At 43.1% G+C, this 18,902-nt stretch overlaps 1 protein-coding gene across 1 annotated transcript; it reads left to right on the top strand.

The window, feature by feature from the left end:
• The first annotated feature begins 9,985 nt into the window (after positions 1-9,985).
• LOC123170300 (uncharacterized) lies at positions 9,986-17,374 on the top strand. Its single transcript, XM_044588132.1, has 4 exons — positions 9,986-10,142; positions 10,290-10,406; positions 13,541-16,578; positions 16,741-17,374. Exons 2-4 carry the CDS (start codon positions 10,398-10,400, stop codon positions 16,742-16,744), a joined length of 3,051 nt encoding a protein of 1,016 aa, XP_044444067.1. The 5' UTR covers positions 9,986-10,142; positions 10,290-10,397; the 3' UTR covers positions 16,745-17,374.
• The last annotated feature ends 1,528 nt before the right edge of the window (positions 17,375-18,902 follow it).

Below are 18,902 nucleotides of genomic sequence, written 5' to 3'. Positions count from 1 at the left end.
TCCACAAGGACCTAGGAGTGAAACCAAGGAACAAGAGGGTCCCCAAGGGGGGATACCCCATGTGGCCGGCCACACCCCCATGAGGGGCCCAAAAAATGGCTCCTATCCATCCATGTCATCCCCAAGATCTTTTGGAGCAAAGCCCCAAAAGGTGGCTTTCCATAAAGTAACCATAAAGCTGATTTTCACTATTCACGACGACATTTTTCAGCGTCTGATCGAACTGAAAATATTTATGTGGGCTAAGAACATTTCCAGTACCCACTAAAATGATTTTCAACGCGTTCCGAAACAATTCCGGTTTTAGTGATTTTCATCTGCGAAACGCATCTGAAGTGGCTCCGGCAGCTCCGGAACATTTCCGGTTTTTATCTCAGAAAATTCCAAAAAGCTTCCAGAATGATTCTGGCATCCTCCAAGAATTATCAGGCATGTGCCGAAACCAATTTGACTTAATGGTGTATCCCGAAACAACTTTTCGGTATCATCGAAACTTATCCGATGACCTCTCTCTGCGGTACGATTCCGCTGTCCGAAACTTTTCGGTGTCCGAAACTTTTTCGGTGATTTTCTCTCAGACTCCCTGTCTAGTATTCAGCAGATAGATGACCCTTAAGCGTGTGACCCTATAGGTTCGGTGAAGTATAGACATGACCCGGAACCCCTTCCGATCAATGATCAACATCGGAGCCGTGGACACCCATATTGACCCCTATACCCACACGAATAAATATTCGAGTGAACCTCCAGTTGCCGTGTGCTATTCCTGTTGCTTCGCGATATGTTACAAATACCCGAGGTGAGACATGTTGGCATTCCCGTGGATCAACAACTTGTCCACTATGCTAGTTACCTCGTTACCGGTATTGTTCTCTTTTCTCGTTATCGTGTTCCGGCATCCCCGTGATCAAATCACAAAGTGTCTGGCCAGACGATGATGGATACCGTAACACCGAGAGGGCCCAGAGATATCTCTCCATCGTCGGAGGAGCAAATCCCAATCTTGAGCTATCAAGTTACTTGACACACTTTTCCATGAACCCGTAAGCCGCCGTAATAGCCACCCATTTACGGATGACGTTTAACAAACCCCAAAGTTCATGAAGCAAGCATGAAGAAACTCGATACTCTCATGGTCTAAGGAATCATGCAAACGTTAACCATCTCTGTGTTATGTACCAATAAACTTGTGACGAATGAATCTCATAGCATAACATCATGCCGGGTCGATTCAACACAAATGTTCTCTTAACATTATGCCCTCAAGGTTGCTGACATAGACATGCCCATGATCAGGAAAACATAACCATCATGCAACACTTGAGCTAGTCTTAGAGGCCAGACTAGGAATACATTTTACCGTTTATTATTCCACACGTGCATATGAGTCTTCCTCCGAGCCTCGTGGTTATTGCAGACTCGAGAACCATAGCAGTTATAGCATGGAACATAAACATAATTATGAACTCGGAGATAAATAATATCATTTATTATTGCCTCTAGGGCATATCTCCTACATCATCAACCATTGATACGTCTCCAACGTATCTATAATTTTTGATTGTTCCATGCTATTATATTATCTGTTTTGGATGTTTAATGGGCTTTACTATGCACTTTTCTATTATTTTTGGGACTAAGCTATTGACCCAGAGCACAGTGCCAGTTTCTGTTTTTCCTTTGTTTCAGTGTTTCGCAGAAAAGGAATATCAAACGGAGTCCAAACGGAATGAAACCTTCGGGAGCGTGATTTTTGGAACGAACGTGATCCAGGAGACTTGGAGTTGAAGTCAAGGAAGCTTCAAGGTGGCCACGAGGCAGGGAGGCGCGCCTGCCTCCCTGGGCGCGCCCCCACCCTCGTGGGCCCCTCGTGGCTCCCCTGACCGACTTCTTTCGCCTATATATGTCCATATACCCTAAAACCATCGGGGAACAGAATAGATCGGCAGTTCCGCTGCCGCAAGCCTCTGTAGCCACCAAAAACCACTCGGGGCCCTGTTCCGGCACCCTGCCGGAGGGGGGATCCCTCACCGGTGGCCATCTTCATCATCCCGGCGATCTCCATGACGAGGAGGTGGTAGTTCACCCTCGGGGCTGAGGGTATGTACCAGTAGCTATGTGTTTGATCTCTCTCTCTCTCTCTCTCTCGTGTTCTTGATTTGGCACGATCTTGATGTATCACGAGCTTTGCTATTATAGTTGGATCTTATGATGTTTCTCCCCCTCTACTCTCTTGTAATGGATTGAGTTTTCCCTTTGAAGTTATCTTATCGGATTGAGTCTTTAAGGATTTGAGAACACTTGATGTATGTCTTGCATGTGCTTATCTGTGGTGACAATGAGATATTCACGTGATCTACTTGATGTATGTTTTGGTGATCAACTTGCGGGTTCAGTGACCTTGTGAACTTATGCATAGAGGTTGGCACATGTTTTCGTCTTGACTCTCCGGTAGAAACTTTGGGGCACTCTTTGAAGTACTTTGTGTGGGTTGAATAGATGAATCTGAGATTGTGTGATGCATATCGTATAATCATACCCACGGATACTTGAGGTGACATTGGAGTATCTAGGTGACATTAGGGTTTTGGTTGATTTGTGTCTTAAGGTGTTATTCTAGTACGAACTCTATGATAGATTGAACGGAAAGAATAGCTACATGTTATTTTACTACGGACTCTTGAATATATCGATCAGAAAGAATAACTTTGAGGTGGTTTCGTACCCTACAATAATGTCTTCGTTTGTTCTCCGCTATTAGTGACTTTGGAGTGACTCTTTGTTGCATGTTGAGGGATATTTATATGATACAATTATGTTATTATTGTTAAGAGAACTTGCACTAGTGAAAGTATGAACCCTAGGCCTTGTTTCCTAGCATTGCAATACCGTTTACGCTCACTTTTACCACTTGTTACCTTGCTGTTTTTATATTTTCAGATTTCAAAAACCTATACCTATCATCCATATTGCACTTGTATCACCATCTCTTCGCCGAACTAGTGCACCTATACAATTTACCATTGTATTGGGTGTGTTGGGGACACAAGAGACTCTTTGTTATTTGGTTGCAGGGTTGTTTGAGAGAGACCATCTTCATCCTACGCCTCCCACGGATTGATAAACCTTAGGTCATCCACTTGAGGGAAATTTGCTACTGTCCTACAAACCTCTGCACTTGGAGGCCCAACAACGTCTACAAGAAGAAGGTTGTGTAGTAGACATCAAGCTCTTTTCTGGCGCCGTTGCCAGGGAGGTGAGTGCTTGAAGGTATATCTTTAGATCTTTTAATCGGATCTTTTAGTTTCTTGTTTTATCACTAGTTTAGTCTATAAAAGAAAACTAAAAAAATGGAATTGAGTTTGTCTCATACGCTTCATCTTTTTAATATCTTTCGTGAGAACGATGGAAAGGAAAATTGTGCTCAAGTGCTAGGAGAAGAAATCTATAAAATGTTTGGCACTAGATCTTTGAATGATGAGCATGATTGCAATGTTGTTAGTATGAACTCTTTGAATATCCATAGTACTAATGATGATTGCACTAGTCATGATGAAAATGTCTCTTATAAGCATGTCGATTTTTGTGGAGTGCATAGAGTTTGCAAGTACACACCAATTAGGGAAAATAGATTTTGCAAGAGGCATAAGTATTTGGAAACTAAATGGTTGCAAGAAAGGCTAGATGTTTGTGCTGAAAATTTAAACTTTCTTAGCCATACTTGTGAACTTTGCAATGAACGTGATCATTTCAATAACCAATGCAAATTGTTTCATGATCGTATCGTGTCCAAAAATTGTGATGACTTGATTTCCCTCGCACATCATAATGAACTTAGTTTGCTCTTGGGTTATGAAGAAATGAAACGTATAACTAAGGTTATTCCAGAATTTGCCCTTGATAGAGTTCTTGATTTTGATCTAGAGGAAATTTATATGTATTGTGCGGTGAATTGCATTGAAAATCCTTATATTTCCAATTACATAAAGAAAAGAAAATAAATATAGGATGAAGAGAATACTAGTGAAAGGGAAGAGGCTTCCCAATATCCTCCTATTATTTCTTATGATGAATCAGGTAACGAGGAGGAGCCTTCTATCCAACCAATCTCATCAATAAGGAGCTCAAAAAAGAGGGTTAAACCCAAACATGAGGTGAAAAAGAAAAAGAAAAGACGGAGGAGGAATGGTAGAAAGGTATCCCTCCCAAATGATGTTGCTCCTATTACTCATTGTGATGATGATAATTGCTATACTATTGGTGCTATCCATACTATTAATGATGAGAGTGATTATGCTTATGATATGAAAATGCCCAAGCTTGGGGATGCTATGTTTGATGAGAATGACATGTTTGAGAATATATTTGCTGAAATTAATGTTTGTCCCAAGCTTGGGGATGATATGTTTAATGAAGATGGTATTTTTAGCCTCCCAAGTTTTGATATGCAAATTTGTTATGATGATAGCATGCCTCCTACTTATGATGATTATATTGATGAAAGTGGGTTTGGAAGAGTGTCAACTTTAGGAAGTAGTAATCCCACTATTTTGGAGGGTGTTGAATCTTATTGTGATAATTATAAAAGTGTATTTGGAGAGGTCATGACTTTATTTAGTGATGAATCCACTATTTCGGAAGAGGTTTCAATTGATTATGATGAGAACAAAGTTGCTACTTATGATGATTATTGTGATGAAACTTATGCTATAAAAAGTAGTGATGATTATATTTATAAAACTTTTCAAGATTATGATTACCCTTTTTCTGAACATTACTCCTTTAATGTGGAAACAATTTATAGTATTCGATTTTCTTATGATACTCCCACTATTCCGAATGAGAACAAAATTGCTTATGTGGAGAGTAATAAAATTTCTATGCTTGTAGATCATGAAAAGAATGCTTTAGGTGCTGGTTATATTGTTGAATTCATTCATGATGCTACTGAAAATTATTATGAGGGAGGAATATATGCTTGTAGGAATTGCAATAATATCAAGTTTCCTCTCTACGTGTTAAAAGTTTTGAAGTTATGCTTGTTTTGCCTTCCTATGCTAGTTGATTATTGTTCCCATAAGTTGTTTGCTCACAAAATCCCTATGCATAGGAAGTGGGTTAGACTTAAATGTGCTTGCCATGTGTTTCATGATGCTCTCTTTATGTTTCAATTCTTATCTTTTATGTGAGCATCATTGAAATCATCATGCCTAGCTAGGGGCGTTAAACGTTAGCGCTTGATGGGAGGCAACCCAATTTTAATTTTGTTCTTTGCCTTTTGCTCCAGTTTAGTAATAAATAATCTATCTAGCCTCTGGTTAGATGTGGTTTTATGTTATAATTAGTGCTTGTGCCAAGTAAAACCTATAGGATCTTCTTGGATGATAATTATTTGATCTTGCTGAAAAAGACAGAAACTTTCGGCTCACGAAAACAATTGTTAAAATTCACCAGAAAGTGATAAAATACTGATTCCAATTGAAGTAGATCAATAATAAAAAATTTCTATGTCTTCCTATTTTGGCAGATTTTTTTGAGTTCCAGAAGTTTGCGTTAGTTACAGATTACTACAGACTGTTCTGTTTTTGACAGATTCTGTTTTCCGTGTGTTCTTTGCTTATTTTGATGAATCTATGGCTAGTAAAACAGTTTATAAACCATAGAGAAGTTGGAATACAGTAGATTTAACATCAATACAAATAAATAATGAGTTCATTACAGTACGTTGAAGTGGTGTTTTGTTTTCTTTCGCTAACGGAGCTCACGAGATTTTCTGTTAAGTTTTGTGTTGTGAAGTTTTCAAGTTTTGGGCTAAGATTCGATCGACTATGGAATAAGTAGTGGCAAGAGCCTAAGCTTGGGGATGCCCAAGGCACCCAAGGTAATATCCAAGGACAACCAAGAGACTAAGCTTGGGGATGCCCCGGATGGCATCCCCTCTTTCGTCTTCGTTCATCGGTAACTTTACTTGGAGCTATATTTTTATTCACCACATGATATGTGTTTTGCTTGGAGCATCATTTTATTTTATTTTGTTTTGCTTGCTGTTTGAATAAAATATCAAGATCTGAAATTCTTAAATGTTAGAGAGTCTTCACATAGTTGCATAATTATTACACTACTCATTGATCTTCACTTATATCTTTCGGAGTAGTTTGTCGTTTGCTCTAGTGCTTCACTTATATCCTTTTAGAGCACGGCAGTGGCTTTATTTTGAAGAAATATATGAACTCTCATGCTTCACTTATATTATTTTGTGAGTCTTTAGAACAGCATGGTAATTTGCTTTGGTTATGAATTTGGTCCTAATATGATGGGCATCCAAGATGGGTATAATAAAAACTTTCATATAAAGTGCATTGAATACTATGAGAAGTTTGATACTTGATGATTGTTTTGAGATATGAAGATGGTGATATTAGAGTCATGCTAGTGGAGTAGTTGTGAATTTGAGAAATACTTGTGTTAAAGTTTGTGATTCCCGTAGCATGCACGTATGATGAACCGTTATGTGATGAAGTCGGAGCATGATTTATTTATTGATTGTCTTCCTTATGAGTGGCGGTCGGGGACGAGCGATGGTCTTTTCCTACCAATCTATCCCCCTAGGAGCATGCGCGTAGTACTTCGTTTCGATAACTAATAGATTTTTGCAATAAGTATGTGAGTTCTTTATGACTAATGTTGAGTCCATGGATTATACGTACTCTCATCCTTCCATCATTGCTAGCCTCTCTAATACCGTGCATCTTTCGCCGGTATCATACACCCACCATATACCTTCCTCAAAATAGCCACCATACCTACCTATCATGGCATTTTCATAGCCATTCCGAGATATATTGCCATGCAACTTACCACCGTTCCGTTTACTATGACACGCTCCATCATTGTCATATAGCTTTGCATGATCATGTAGTTGACATCGTATTTGTGGCAAAGCCACCGTTCATAATTCTTTCATACATGTCACTCATGAGTCATTGCACATTCCGGTACACCGCCGGAGGCATTCATATAGAGTCATATCTTGTTCCAAGTATTGAGTTGTAATTCTTGAGTTGTAAGTAAATAAAAGTGTGATGATCATCATTATTAGAGCATTGTCCCAGTGAGGAAAGGATGATGGAGACTATGATTCCCCCACAAGTCGGGATGAGACTCCGGACGAAAAATAAAAAAAAAGAGAAAAAAGAGGCCAAAAAAAGAGAAGGCCAAAAAAATACAAAACAAAACAAAAAAAAATGAGAGAAAAAGAGAGAAGGGGCAATGCTACTATCCTTTTACCACACTTGTGCTTCAAAGTAGCACCATGATCTTCATGATAGAGAATCTCCTATGTTGTCACTTCCATATACTAGTGGGAATTTTTTATTATAGAACTTGGCTTGTATATCCCAATGATGAGCTTCCTCAAAATGCCCTAGGTCTTCGTGAGCAAGCGAGTTGGATGCACACCCACTTAGTTTCTTTTGTTGAGCTTTCATACACTTATAGCTCTAGTGCATCCGTTGCATGGCAATCCCTACTCACTCACATTGATATCTATTGATGGGCATCTCCATAGCCCGTTGATACGCCTAGTTGATGTGAGACTATCTTCTCCTCTTTGTCTTCTCCACAACCACCATTCTATTCCACCTATAGTGCTATGTCCATGGCTCACGCTCATATATTGCGTGAAGATTGAAAAAGTTTGAGAACATCAAAAGTATGAAACAATTGCTTGGCTTGTCATCGGGGTTGTGCATGATTTAAATATTTTGTGTGATGAAGATAGAGCACAGCCAGACTATATGATTTTTCGTGAGCATGTAGCCGGCATGGGATTAGTGGAAGCCTCTTGATTCTGGAATTATGGGACCGGTAATATAAACCACTCCCCATAAAGTAATATGTATTCCACTTCGAAATAGGATGTGTGCTATGAGTATTGCGATTCAATGGCATTTCATTGGCTGTTGTAACACCTTACTCTAGTGTATCATTCCTATGGAGAATGGGCAAAAGTTATTGAGCCTAACGATCAAGGGGGAGAATGTTGGTATTGATCTAAAGGCCCAATGGGCCAAAAACGAAAATAAAAGGACCAGAAATAAGTTACGTTAAAGAGGGAAACAGGGAGGTCACGAACCAACGTTCGCACCCCTCGATCCCAACTTACGCGCCCTGATCGGGGGCACCCTAACCAACTATGGTTTTGGTCCCCTGTTGCCGGCACACATAAAAAAGGTGGGGGAGCAGCCGGCACCTACGTTAGACTAGTTCTCGTATGGTTTACTCCTGCTCCCCACATCCGAAAACCCTAACCGATCTGGGGGAGCGCTGCACGACGGGAAGATCATCTCCAAGCTCTGCCCCTGTTCCAGGGCAGTGCCGGTGGCACCTGGAGGGACGCCGCTACCTGCAGCGAGCATCTACATCAAGCCTGCATCGAGCAGGCACGGGACTTCGCATCGTCGACACCAATGGCTGCTTCCATTGGTGGTAAGAACCTAATCTATCTCTCTGATTGATGCAATTAGGTGATCTAATGTCTGGCTTACGATCTGTTAAGTAGATCCTACGGGATTAAATTTCTAATAGTTCATGCTCGATTTCAGGCTCAATCAAATCGAACGTGCGATGCCATGCGGACGTTTTAGTTGCCTTCTGTGCAGCAATGCCGCACCGGGAGGGAGCGAAGCAGGCTGTCTTCGATGTCATCTCAATACAGGGTCGTGGGGAGGGGCCGTGCCAATTGGTTCACCATTTCAGTAGTGGCTCTCCCGCCGGCTGATCTTTGCTTTTCATGTCTACGTGCCTGGACCTGTGCCTTCGCCTGATTCCTGCGGCTTTGCAAGCCAAAGGAAGGTCAAGCTCGAAGTCGCATTAAGAGATAGAGATCCAGTGCCTACTGCCCGACTACGCCTTCACATAGCTTCCTGGTGGTATGGCTCATGTGCGGAAGCTCTTGAAGGAACTTGCTGTTGATGCCAAGGTGAGTCTCTAAATGCATGCCTTCCCCTTAATTTCATTGCTGTCATCCCAGTATATTCTCATGCCATATTTTTGTATGTGTCACGTGCATGGATTTGCGAGATGCTTCAGAGTTCAAATCATGCATGGGCCAAGGTCGATTTGAACTCTGAAGCATCTTACATTGGCCCATGCCTTGTAGTTACAACTCTACTAGTGGTGTCCTTTGTTTGGTTTCCCTTTGAGAGTTAGTTAGCCCCTGTTATGTACGTTCTCTTTGGCATTAGCTTATGTATCTAAGCAAAAACTATCACGCCTTATCCAAGTGTGAGCGCAGGATATAAGAAAGCTTATCTTGGATCTTTGAAATGTACATAACTCAGACGAAGATAAGAGGTGTTGTTTTACATGACGAGACGAGAGATGTTGACGGGCTGGATTTTCAGAGTGTTAAGCCAAATACCAATTGACCAGTTTAAACAGACATATTTTTTTTTTCAGAACTAAACGGGTAAACTTTAATCTCAACTACTGGTTTGCACCGAAATTTATAAATTTTTAGGGGGAGTGCACCCAAGAATACTTCAAAAATGGTAGCAAAATGCTGGATATTTGATCCATTCGCTTACGACAGTAACAAATCATCCTTACTTGTGATGATACAAGCCAGTATAGAAAATTGTGTTACCATCATAATTCTTTTTTCGTATTATTTTTGTATAGTTGGTTTTGACTTTTCTCGATCAGGTATAGGGCCTAATCTCAAATTTGACATAGAGCCAAGTATTCTGTAGGCACGTACAATCCTGATCCACTGCTAGACTAAAAAAAATGCTCGATCACATGTAGGGCCACCTGTAGCCTAACTTTATCTTTATCTTTACCTTTGGTCTTTAAACTTAGCAAGCCAAGAATCTGATGATGACAGATGGATGGAGCTAAAGACTAGAGTGTGCTGGGAGCAAAGAATTTTCACAGCTTTGTTGGCAGAAGAGCAAGTAAAGCAGCAAAGCAAACACAAGGAATACTACTATGTATATATGCATGCCCCAGGACAAGAGCTTGCTGTATCTATTCCATTCTGTGTCTGCAAGCAGCTTAGTTTTCTGGTCCACCTGATCGATCCATTTGGCTTCGTTTTTGCTAAACTTGTACTGGTTCAATCCAGCTACGCCACAATCAAGGTAATGTTACTGTGCCAATCGTCTGTATATGTATATGATCTGCAGAGTGCTTCTGCAAGTTTGTAAAGCTTTTGAAAGACTTTATAACGAGCCAGGGATCATCTTCTAACTTCTCCAAATGCTTGCATCGATCCGACACACGTGCAGGAACGAATTAAGCCAGCTGGAGTCTTTCCTGCAGATCCATTAGATCATGGGTTAGATCGAACAAGCCAATTCAACTCCAAATGTACCTGACGATCAATTCGATACATCATGACCAGGGTACGTAATCCATTCATGCATCTCGATCTTCAGGAACCAATGTCGCGAGCTTAACTGAGATTTGCATTTGCTATCATATTTTGCTTGTTGCCTGACCACTTTGTGCGAAAACATGTTTTAGAGCACCTGCCCCAGGCCCTTCTATCCTAGCCATCCATCCACGCATCACGATCCGTACAAATACATTTCTCTTTGGTTTCTCTCATATAGAACATGTCTTGAAGTTCAAACCTTTGCAGAATAACAAAGCTTTCTAACTAGAATCTAGGATAATTTTTTAATATTTTTTGGCCCGACTTAAATATACAAAATAAGTTTGTTTGATTAAAAAATCATATTTTTAGTATTTATGTCAGACAAAAAATTCTGGAAGATTTATCCTAGATTCTAGTTAGAAAGCTTTGTCGCCCTACAAAGGTTTGAACTTCAAGACATGTTTTATATGAGAGAAATAAAAAAGAGAAAATTTCATGTAGAAAGTTAGTTATGTAGCACGGATCTTAAAGCGATATTGAAGAGCCAGGATAGAAAAGCCTGGGTGCAGGTGCTCTAAAAATCCGCGTGCCCACTTTGTGGGTTTGCCATCTATAAAATGTTTCACTTTTGTTTGAGAAGAAGAGGATTTAGTTCAGCCGTGCCATTTGGTGAGCTATTTGCAAGGATTGCTCATGTATCTAGATGTCGATCTCAGTTCGGTTAAGCTTTCCACGCGACAGACAGCAAACCCTAGCCGCCTCCCGGCTCGCTCTCGGGCGAGTCCGGAGGCACCCCCGCCGCACCTACCTCTCGACCCCCTCGTTCGTGAACCCTCCTCGCCGCCGCCGGCAGTGGCCTCCCCGGCCGGCTTGCCGGCGGCGGTGGGCCTCCCCATGACGCCTGCTTTCTCCTCTTATATCTTCCCCATCTAGTCTCATCCATGGTCGGCGAGATCGGATGCGCCTCCGTGCGGGTGTGGCGGCTGCTCGCGATTTGCTGCAGGTGGGTGCGACCTCGCGGTAGATGAGGCGCGACCGGTGCTCCTGCTTCATCCCGTACGTCACGCTGGGAGTGGCTCCCACGGCTGGACGGAGTCGCTAGCTGCTCTGCCTAGAGCAGAACCAGTTGGGAATCGTCCCTAGTCACTCCCACGGCCCGCCTGTTGTGCGTGCTCAGGCACCTCCCACTGGCATTGTCCATGACTGTGTGTGGTGAGCGTCGGCGACTCCGGCATGGTTTTCCTTCTTTTTTTTTTCTTCTCGTTTCTTTATTTTACTTTCAACTTTTTTTTCCTTTTTCAAGTCGATATTTCCTTCTTTTTCAAAAATTTAAATTTTTCTCAGATTTTATAAAAAAATTCCATTTGTTTAAAATATGTTCACAAATTCAAAAAATGTTTTGAATTCCATAAAATTTATAGGAATTTGAAATAATGTTCATGTATTTCAAAATTTATTCACAAATTTAGAAAATGTTCATATTTTCAAAAACAAAAATTCCATAATTGCAAAAAAAGTTCGTTGTTGGAAATTTTGGTCTGAAATTAAGAAATGTTCTAGTTTGCAAAAGTGTTCAGAAATTTCAAAAAATGTTCGTGGTTTTAAATTTTTGTTAGATATTTCATGAAGTTCGATTTTAAAATATTTGTTAAAAAATTTGAAAAATGTTCGCTGTTTCAATTTGTGTTCATAATTTCATGAAATGTTCCATTTTCAAATATTTGTTCAAAAATTCAAAAAATGTTCATGGTTTAAAATTTTGTTCAGAATTTCATAATTTTTTCGCAACTTCAAAAAATGTTTCACGTTTTGCAAAAACATTTTCTGCAGTTTCAATTTTTTTGTTCGCATATGAAAAAAAATATTCTTGTCTATGAAAATGTTCAGGAATTGAAAAACTGAACGCACTTTTTCAAAATATAGACCATTTTCCTGAATTTTTGAACTCAGGTTCGAGAACATTTTTTTGGAATTTTGAACAAAAAAATCAAAAACACAAAAAGAAAAAAAAGGATCTATTTTTGTATTGTTCTTAGAGGCTTGCGGGCAAGTAATCACTAGTTCTCATTATGTTTGGTGGCTAGCCCGAAAATCTTGTTTGATGGAGGTCTCATGTTCTATCCTCGGTAATGCTCCTTTTTCCGAGAACATTTATATAGTTGCTACAGTAGTCGATCGCTAGCACATCCGCTCGCTTCGCTCATTCGCTAGTGGGCCGGCCCAGTTGGGGCCGCCTTGCGTTTGCTCGACTGTCTACCGCAATAAGCGGCAGATAGGAGCTCCCGTCAGGAGGTGCTATCGCAGGATCAAATAATCGACAACTTTGTCTCGAAAAAAATCGACAATTTTATTCCTCTCTTGCACACGCACGACACCAAGTACCCCTCAAATAAAAAAAAAGGCGCATGACACCAAGTCATTAGGGCAGTCCGCCTGCGTTGTTTCCGTCCGCGCGGGCGAAATCCACTTTCCAACGCGGTGATGCAAACAAACGGATGTGTATGACAATTTTGATTTTACAATGAATTCTTTTATGTTTTAGAGTCCATCCCACCTTAATTTTTTTTCATCCTCCGTCACTGTTTTGGCATGTGTGTGAGTTGGTGTTGGTTGTGTGCATCCTAACTATACAGAGGTCGGGTGTGTGCTCATTGTATTTTATACCTTCTTGATGCTCCATTTTAAGCAAATAAAATCCACTCCGAAAAAAAATCTTGATAGAACTAATGTGTAGTAGTACATGACCCGTGTGTTGGGAGATACTATCATTCCCTTTGCTGCCATGATTTTTTATCCATACATACATTAGCCATTGTTTTTTTTACGAATTTAGATGATAGTAAATTATACACAATCCAGTTTAAGTGTTCGACTGCAGGCATTATAAAACACCTATATAGTCATAACAAAATTTGTACTAAAAGAAAACACAAAGAGTATAATTAACTACTTCCTCTGTCCCAAATTATAAGACATTTTTGGTAGGCAAAATAGCCTACCAAAAACGTCTTATAATGTGGGACTGAGGTAGTATTATCTTTGTTATTCCTATGTCCTGTCCCTATAGTTAAAATGTGCCTTACAACTTGAAACAAAGTAGTGAAAAAGAAACAAAGGTAAAAGTGATGAACCTCATTCAGTTATCATTATACACTATAGGGCATCGAGCTCAAGGTAAATACCATCGATGCTGCAGCAGGAGAAATACTCGGTATTCTGGATGGCATCAGCAAACACGAAAGAAATATCTACTTTTATGGCTGGTGTTGTCTCGGGGCATCTGCTGCTCTCAGAGTGGCAGCCCAACGCCTGAAATCACAAGCTGCTAAAGGAAGGAAGTTTGACAAGGTTGTCCACGTGGATTGCACATTGTGGCAAAGCATGAGAGCCCTGCAAAAGGCAGTTGCTGAGGAGCTAGAGCTTTCCCAGTCGGTGATGGCCATCTTTGATCAGCATGATGAGGAGGATGATTTCAATGGGATAGACCAAGGCTCCAGAGGGGTTATATTGGATGTCAGAGAGGAGATCTTCAGAAAGCTTGCTGGCAGTACATTTGTGGTGTTTTTCCACAACGGGAGCAACCACTACATTGATCTGTACGCGTGTGGTGTCCCTGTAACAACATTTTTGAGTAACAAGGTCGTGTGGACCTGGGGTGGGGGTTTTCATTTGCCCAATGAAAGTCTGGAACGTCAGCTTAGAAACAATGTGGTTGATGTTTTCGTGGGAAGTGAAGAATGGCACGATCATGTATTGCATGAAGAGGCCGCGGAGGTTGCCAAGCGCGTGGGTATTCTTGATCCTGATAAGATAGTTGAGTGCTTCCAGTATGCTTGGGCAAGAAGACTTGTGAGTGATATTGACTGGGAGATGCATGCTTCAAACTATTGGGTAAGCGACGGGATTATACAAGGTCAAGGCGATACATCGGCATGGGAGGTTGGCAATGCTTTGAAGAGAAACGTACACTTGGATCGGATTGTGGAGAATATTTACTATGAGAAAGAGATTGGTGGTCGCATTTCCAGTCCTAATGGCTGTTGGGTTTCAGCCACACACCAAACCCTGCTACATGATGATAATCGTGTGTTGCCTCCTCGGGCGACATCCTTCTTCCTTCTAACAGAAGAATCAGAGGGTAGGAGGGTGGTATTACCAGCTGCCATGTTCCCACACAACAATAGGCTACGGGTGTTACATCTATCTTGGTGCACCTTCAGTTTTACATCTCCTCCCTTCTTCTTTTGCAGCCACCTAAGATTCCTCCTGCTGGACCATTGCACAGATGTCAGAGAGGAGAAGCATCAAAGCAACAACCAAAGCGGATCATGTATCCAGAAGTTGTGGGTGTTGGACCTGAGGTACACAGATTGGTACTCAAAAACTATGATGTGTTTAATGGATGAACTCAGGGAGCTGAATGTGGAGACAGACAAGGATTGGATGAGCATAGTTGATCGCTGTGGCAATAGAACAAGCCTTGTCAAGCTCCGAGTAGCTACCGACACAGACTCTGCAACAGAAATAGTCATTCACTGTCAAGTCCCTAACCTGTCTAGCGCCAGCCTCCTTAAGGAAATCATCCTTGAGGACTGTGTTGGATTGGAACAAGTTGTCCCTGATGTTCTGCCACCATTGCTTGAGTCATTTAGTTTCTTCATCACTGATGATGCTATCCCTAAGATATCAAGCATTTCCTTAGAGGGCCTTGCCAAATTGAAGAGTGTGCTGCTAAGAGGGGTGATGGAGAACCTCCAGGAGCTAGATCTCTCGGGTACAGCAGTGAAGACCCTCGACCTCAGAAAAGTGGTAGCCCTGAACCTCAAGAAGCTCATCCTACTGGGTTGTGAGAAGCTGCAAACAATACAACATCCATCAAGTAACAAATGGCCAAGGAGGTTCGAGGTGTTGCGTATTGACACCATCCGATCAGCATCATCTGCCCAAGCTAATTGGGAAGAGAAGACCAAGGAGACTATTGCTGCTATAGGATCATCTTGTATTGCTGCAGTTCCTTCTGAAAAACCAGCTACATCCTTTGATTGGTACATCTCTGTAAGGGATGCAAGGCTCTTTAGGTCGCTAGAGCCCTTTGAAAAATATTTCACGAAGAAGTGTGGATGTATAGAGATGGCGTCATCACCTACAGGTAGTGTTGCTATTGATGATAGTGGACGTGCTCAAGGAATTAGAAAGCCTGGTCATTATTTATATGCAAGAGATATAATCTTCCGAGACCACCTGCTGGCTGCTACTGCTAATGAAGGTGCAATCGGATGGATGTGGGCTTGCTCGTCTGTTCCTGCCGTTGATGAATTCGTGAGCTGGTACGTCCACATACAAGATGAAGAGGAGATAAAGAGTGGATTACTGCAGCAACAAGGCAACATCCAAGGAACTAGTACTGGTGTTGCTTTAATCCCTGATTTTATATGTTACAGTGCTATAACACTGCGTGTGCATGATAGCTTGTCCATCACTAGCATCCCAAGCCCACAAGTGCTATGGTCGAGCAGGTTTACAAAATCATGGAGCTACCTTCGATGGTGTCGAGTTGAGAGATGCCCCAAGCTAAGCTCTGTATTTCCTATCCCCACACGAAGTGATGATGGGAATGATTATGAGATAGTTGAATGCTTTTCTTGGTTGACCACGTTCCGGGCATCCCAGCTCCTGAAGGCACGCTACATCTGGAACTGGAGTACAACATGCATACCCAGTAAAGATTCCTTTCAACGCCTAAAATTCTTGCACCTAGACTATTGCCCCGGGCTCATACATGTGCTCCCCTTATCCGTAAATATGACTACCTTGGGGAAACTAGAGACCCTTGAGATCGTGTGTTGTGGCGATCTCATGGAGATCTTCCCTTTGGACCCTGAGCGCCAAGAGAAGCAAACAATTATAAATTTCCCCGAGCTTAAGCACATCCACCTGCACGACCTCCCCAAGCTGCAGCGCATCTGTGGAAGTACGATGTTAGCCCAGAAGCTCGAGACTATCAAGACAAGGGGCTGCTGGAGCCTGAGGCGCCTGCCCGCTGTTGCCAAGCAATGCCCCGAGGTGGACTGCGAGAAGGAATGGTGGGACAGCTTGGAGTGGGACGAGGGTGATGCGAACCACCGCCCTTCGCTCTACAAGCTGAGCCACTCGAGGTACTACAAGAAGGCCCAGCTGCCGAGAGGCACCGTACTCAGGTATATATGGTATATTTGGCTCCATCTCTACATTCATTAATAATTTAATTTAGTGTGCTAGTCAGCTTAGTTTCTTCATCATCGTCCCAGTACTACTCTACTCCCAGTAATTTATATAGTTGATCAATCATCTTATTGGCAATGTATTATGCTGCTTTGTAGGTAATCCACCCCTTCCATGAGTTCATCTTCAGTTTTCTTCAACATAATGTGCATGTTGATCTACCAAGTTGAAGATTTCTCTGCGATATATGGTTGTGTATGTTGCCTATACCCAAAGTCATGTTGCTTGATTGGTTTGTGTGTGCTCTGCATCCGCATTGCCATGGTGTGGCTCTGCATCGGTCTACATTGTTGACGTGCTGTTGCGTCTTCCAGTTTGGTTTTGATTGGCCCGGTCAGCTTTGCTGGATCGATCCATACCAGCATGCATCAAAGCAAGTACTTATCATCTGGTTGGAGAGATGATGGTACATGCTCTGAGCAGAGAGAAATAAATAAGAGTGGCATCCAGCTTATGCGGCATGAGCCCCTGACCCCGCTCATGCTGCTGTTATGCTCTCGCTGTGTGGTGTGGTGTGATGTGTCATTTGTCAGCTATGGACTGATTGTTGTAATAATTTGATTGTGCGTGTGATTTTTGCAAGAGCTGTGGATTGTTATTAACTTGGTATTTGAGATTTTTCATCTAGCAAGCTTCAAGCTTCTATGATTTGCTCTGTTGCGCGTTGGTTCGATGGGCATATACGTTTCTTACTGGCTAGCCGAGCCAAGAGCCGAAGGACTTCCTTTCTTACTGGCTAGCCGAGCTGCCTGCAAGCAGTTAATGCCGATGGAGCTTGTAATAATCATGTAGTACGTTTGTATATCTGGATCGTACAGAGGATGATGATAAATCTATTAGCCTTTATTTATTTGTACCAAGTTGTCCAAACAAGATTAGAGTCTAGCATGCATATAAATATGATCATTATCATCGAGGCATCTCTATATGTCTAGTTATTTGCAGAGGATCGTCACGAGATTAAGCTAGCAAGGGAAACATAGTTGCAGAATATATACCCAGAGTTTTTTTTTGGAAAAGGAGGATGAGCCCCGGCCTCTGCATGCATGCGGCCATTTTATTAATTATTCTCGATGACCTTATAAAGTAGAACAACAATATGGCTGAATCCGCCATCTTGGCAACATCTGCTGCTACTCCTATTCAAATAATGAAGGGGTGCAAGCTGGGCCACATACCCAGACCTCTCACCTAAGCCTAACATCTAAAGCCGGAGGCCCCGACCGAGCCATCTGCCAGGTCCAGGGCTCAAACCGGTCTGACACACTCACATGTGTCATCGCCGCCGTCTTCCACTGGTCCATCTTCAGAGCAGATTAAGGTGACAACCTTGGCAGGTCCTCCGCCATCGACGCCACCACGACGCCAAACGACGACCTCCACCTACGCGAGCCTTGGTAGGTCCTCCATCATTGACGCCACCACGACGCCAGCCGATGACCTCCAGCTACGCGAGTCCATCTTCAAGCAATGGACGTAAATCCATGCTAGGATAGGGCTGCACCACCGCCGTCGCCCACCACCCACAAGCGCCACCCAACCCCAAGGTTTTCAAAGCGGCGCCTTCAAGAAGGGAACGGCGCCATAAGCACCGCCGCCGCCCAACAAAGTTAGGCTTTACCCCGGGAGACCTAGGGGAAGGTGAAGTCTCGAAGCAGGGGGACGGCGCCCTCAGGCGTCGTTGTCGGCGCGGCCGGTCAAGGCCGGACAGGGATTTCGCCCGAACTAAATCCCCGCCACCAGCAGCGCCTCCTGTACAGAACCGGCGACCAAGAGGAAGAGCGGCCCGACCAGGCTGGCCCGCACGCCGAACAGGGGAGGAGGGGAGGCACCAGATCGCGCGCATCGGCCGCCTCAGAAGCCACCGCCGGCCGCCAGCGACCACCGGATCCCGCCGCCTGCGCAGCCGGGACACTAGATCCACCGCCCACACGGCTGCTAGCCGGTCGTGCCTTGCCAATGGAGCCGCCGCTCCAGATCCAGGGTTCCCCACGCAGAAGCAGGGCAACCGAGGCCCCGCTGCTCCAGATCCAGGGTTCCCCACGCAGAAGCAGGGCAACCGAGGCCCCGCCGCCACCATCCTTGGCGCCGCAGGCTTGCCCGGCGGCTTCCTCAGGCGACGGCGAGGAGGTGGGGAGGGGGCCGAGGCGGCGCGGCTAGGGTTCCCGCGCCGCCGCCGGGGGTCGCGAGAGGAGGGGTCCCCTTCCTTCAGATTTCAGTTACCCAGAGTTGAGGTAGTAGTATATGATAATGTGTGTCT

This window comes from Triticum aestivum, chromosome 7D, assembly GCF_018294505.1.
Source record: "Triticum aestivum cultivar Chinese Spring chromosome 7D, IWGSC CS RefSeq v2.1, whole genome shotgun sequence".
Lineage (NCBI taxonomy): Eukaryota > Viridiplantae > Streptophyta > Magnoliopsida > Poales > Poaceae > Triticum > Triticum aestivum.
Note: the sequence above shows the minus strand (reverse complement) of the source record. Positions and strands in the feature narration are given on the sequence as shown.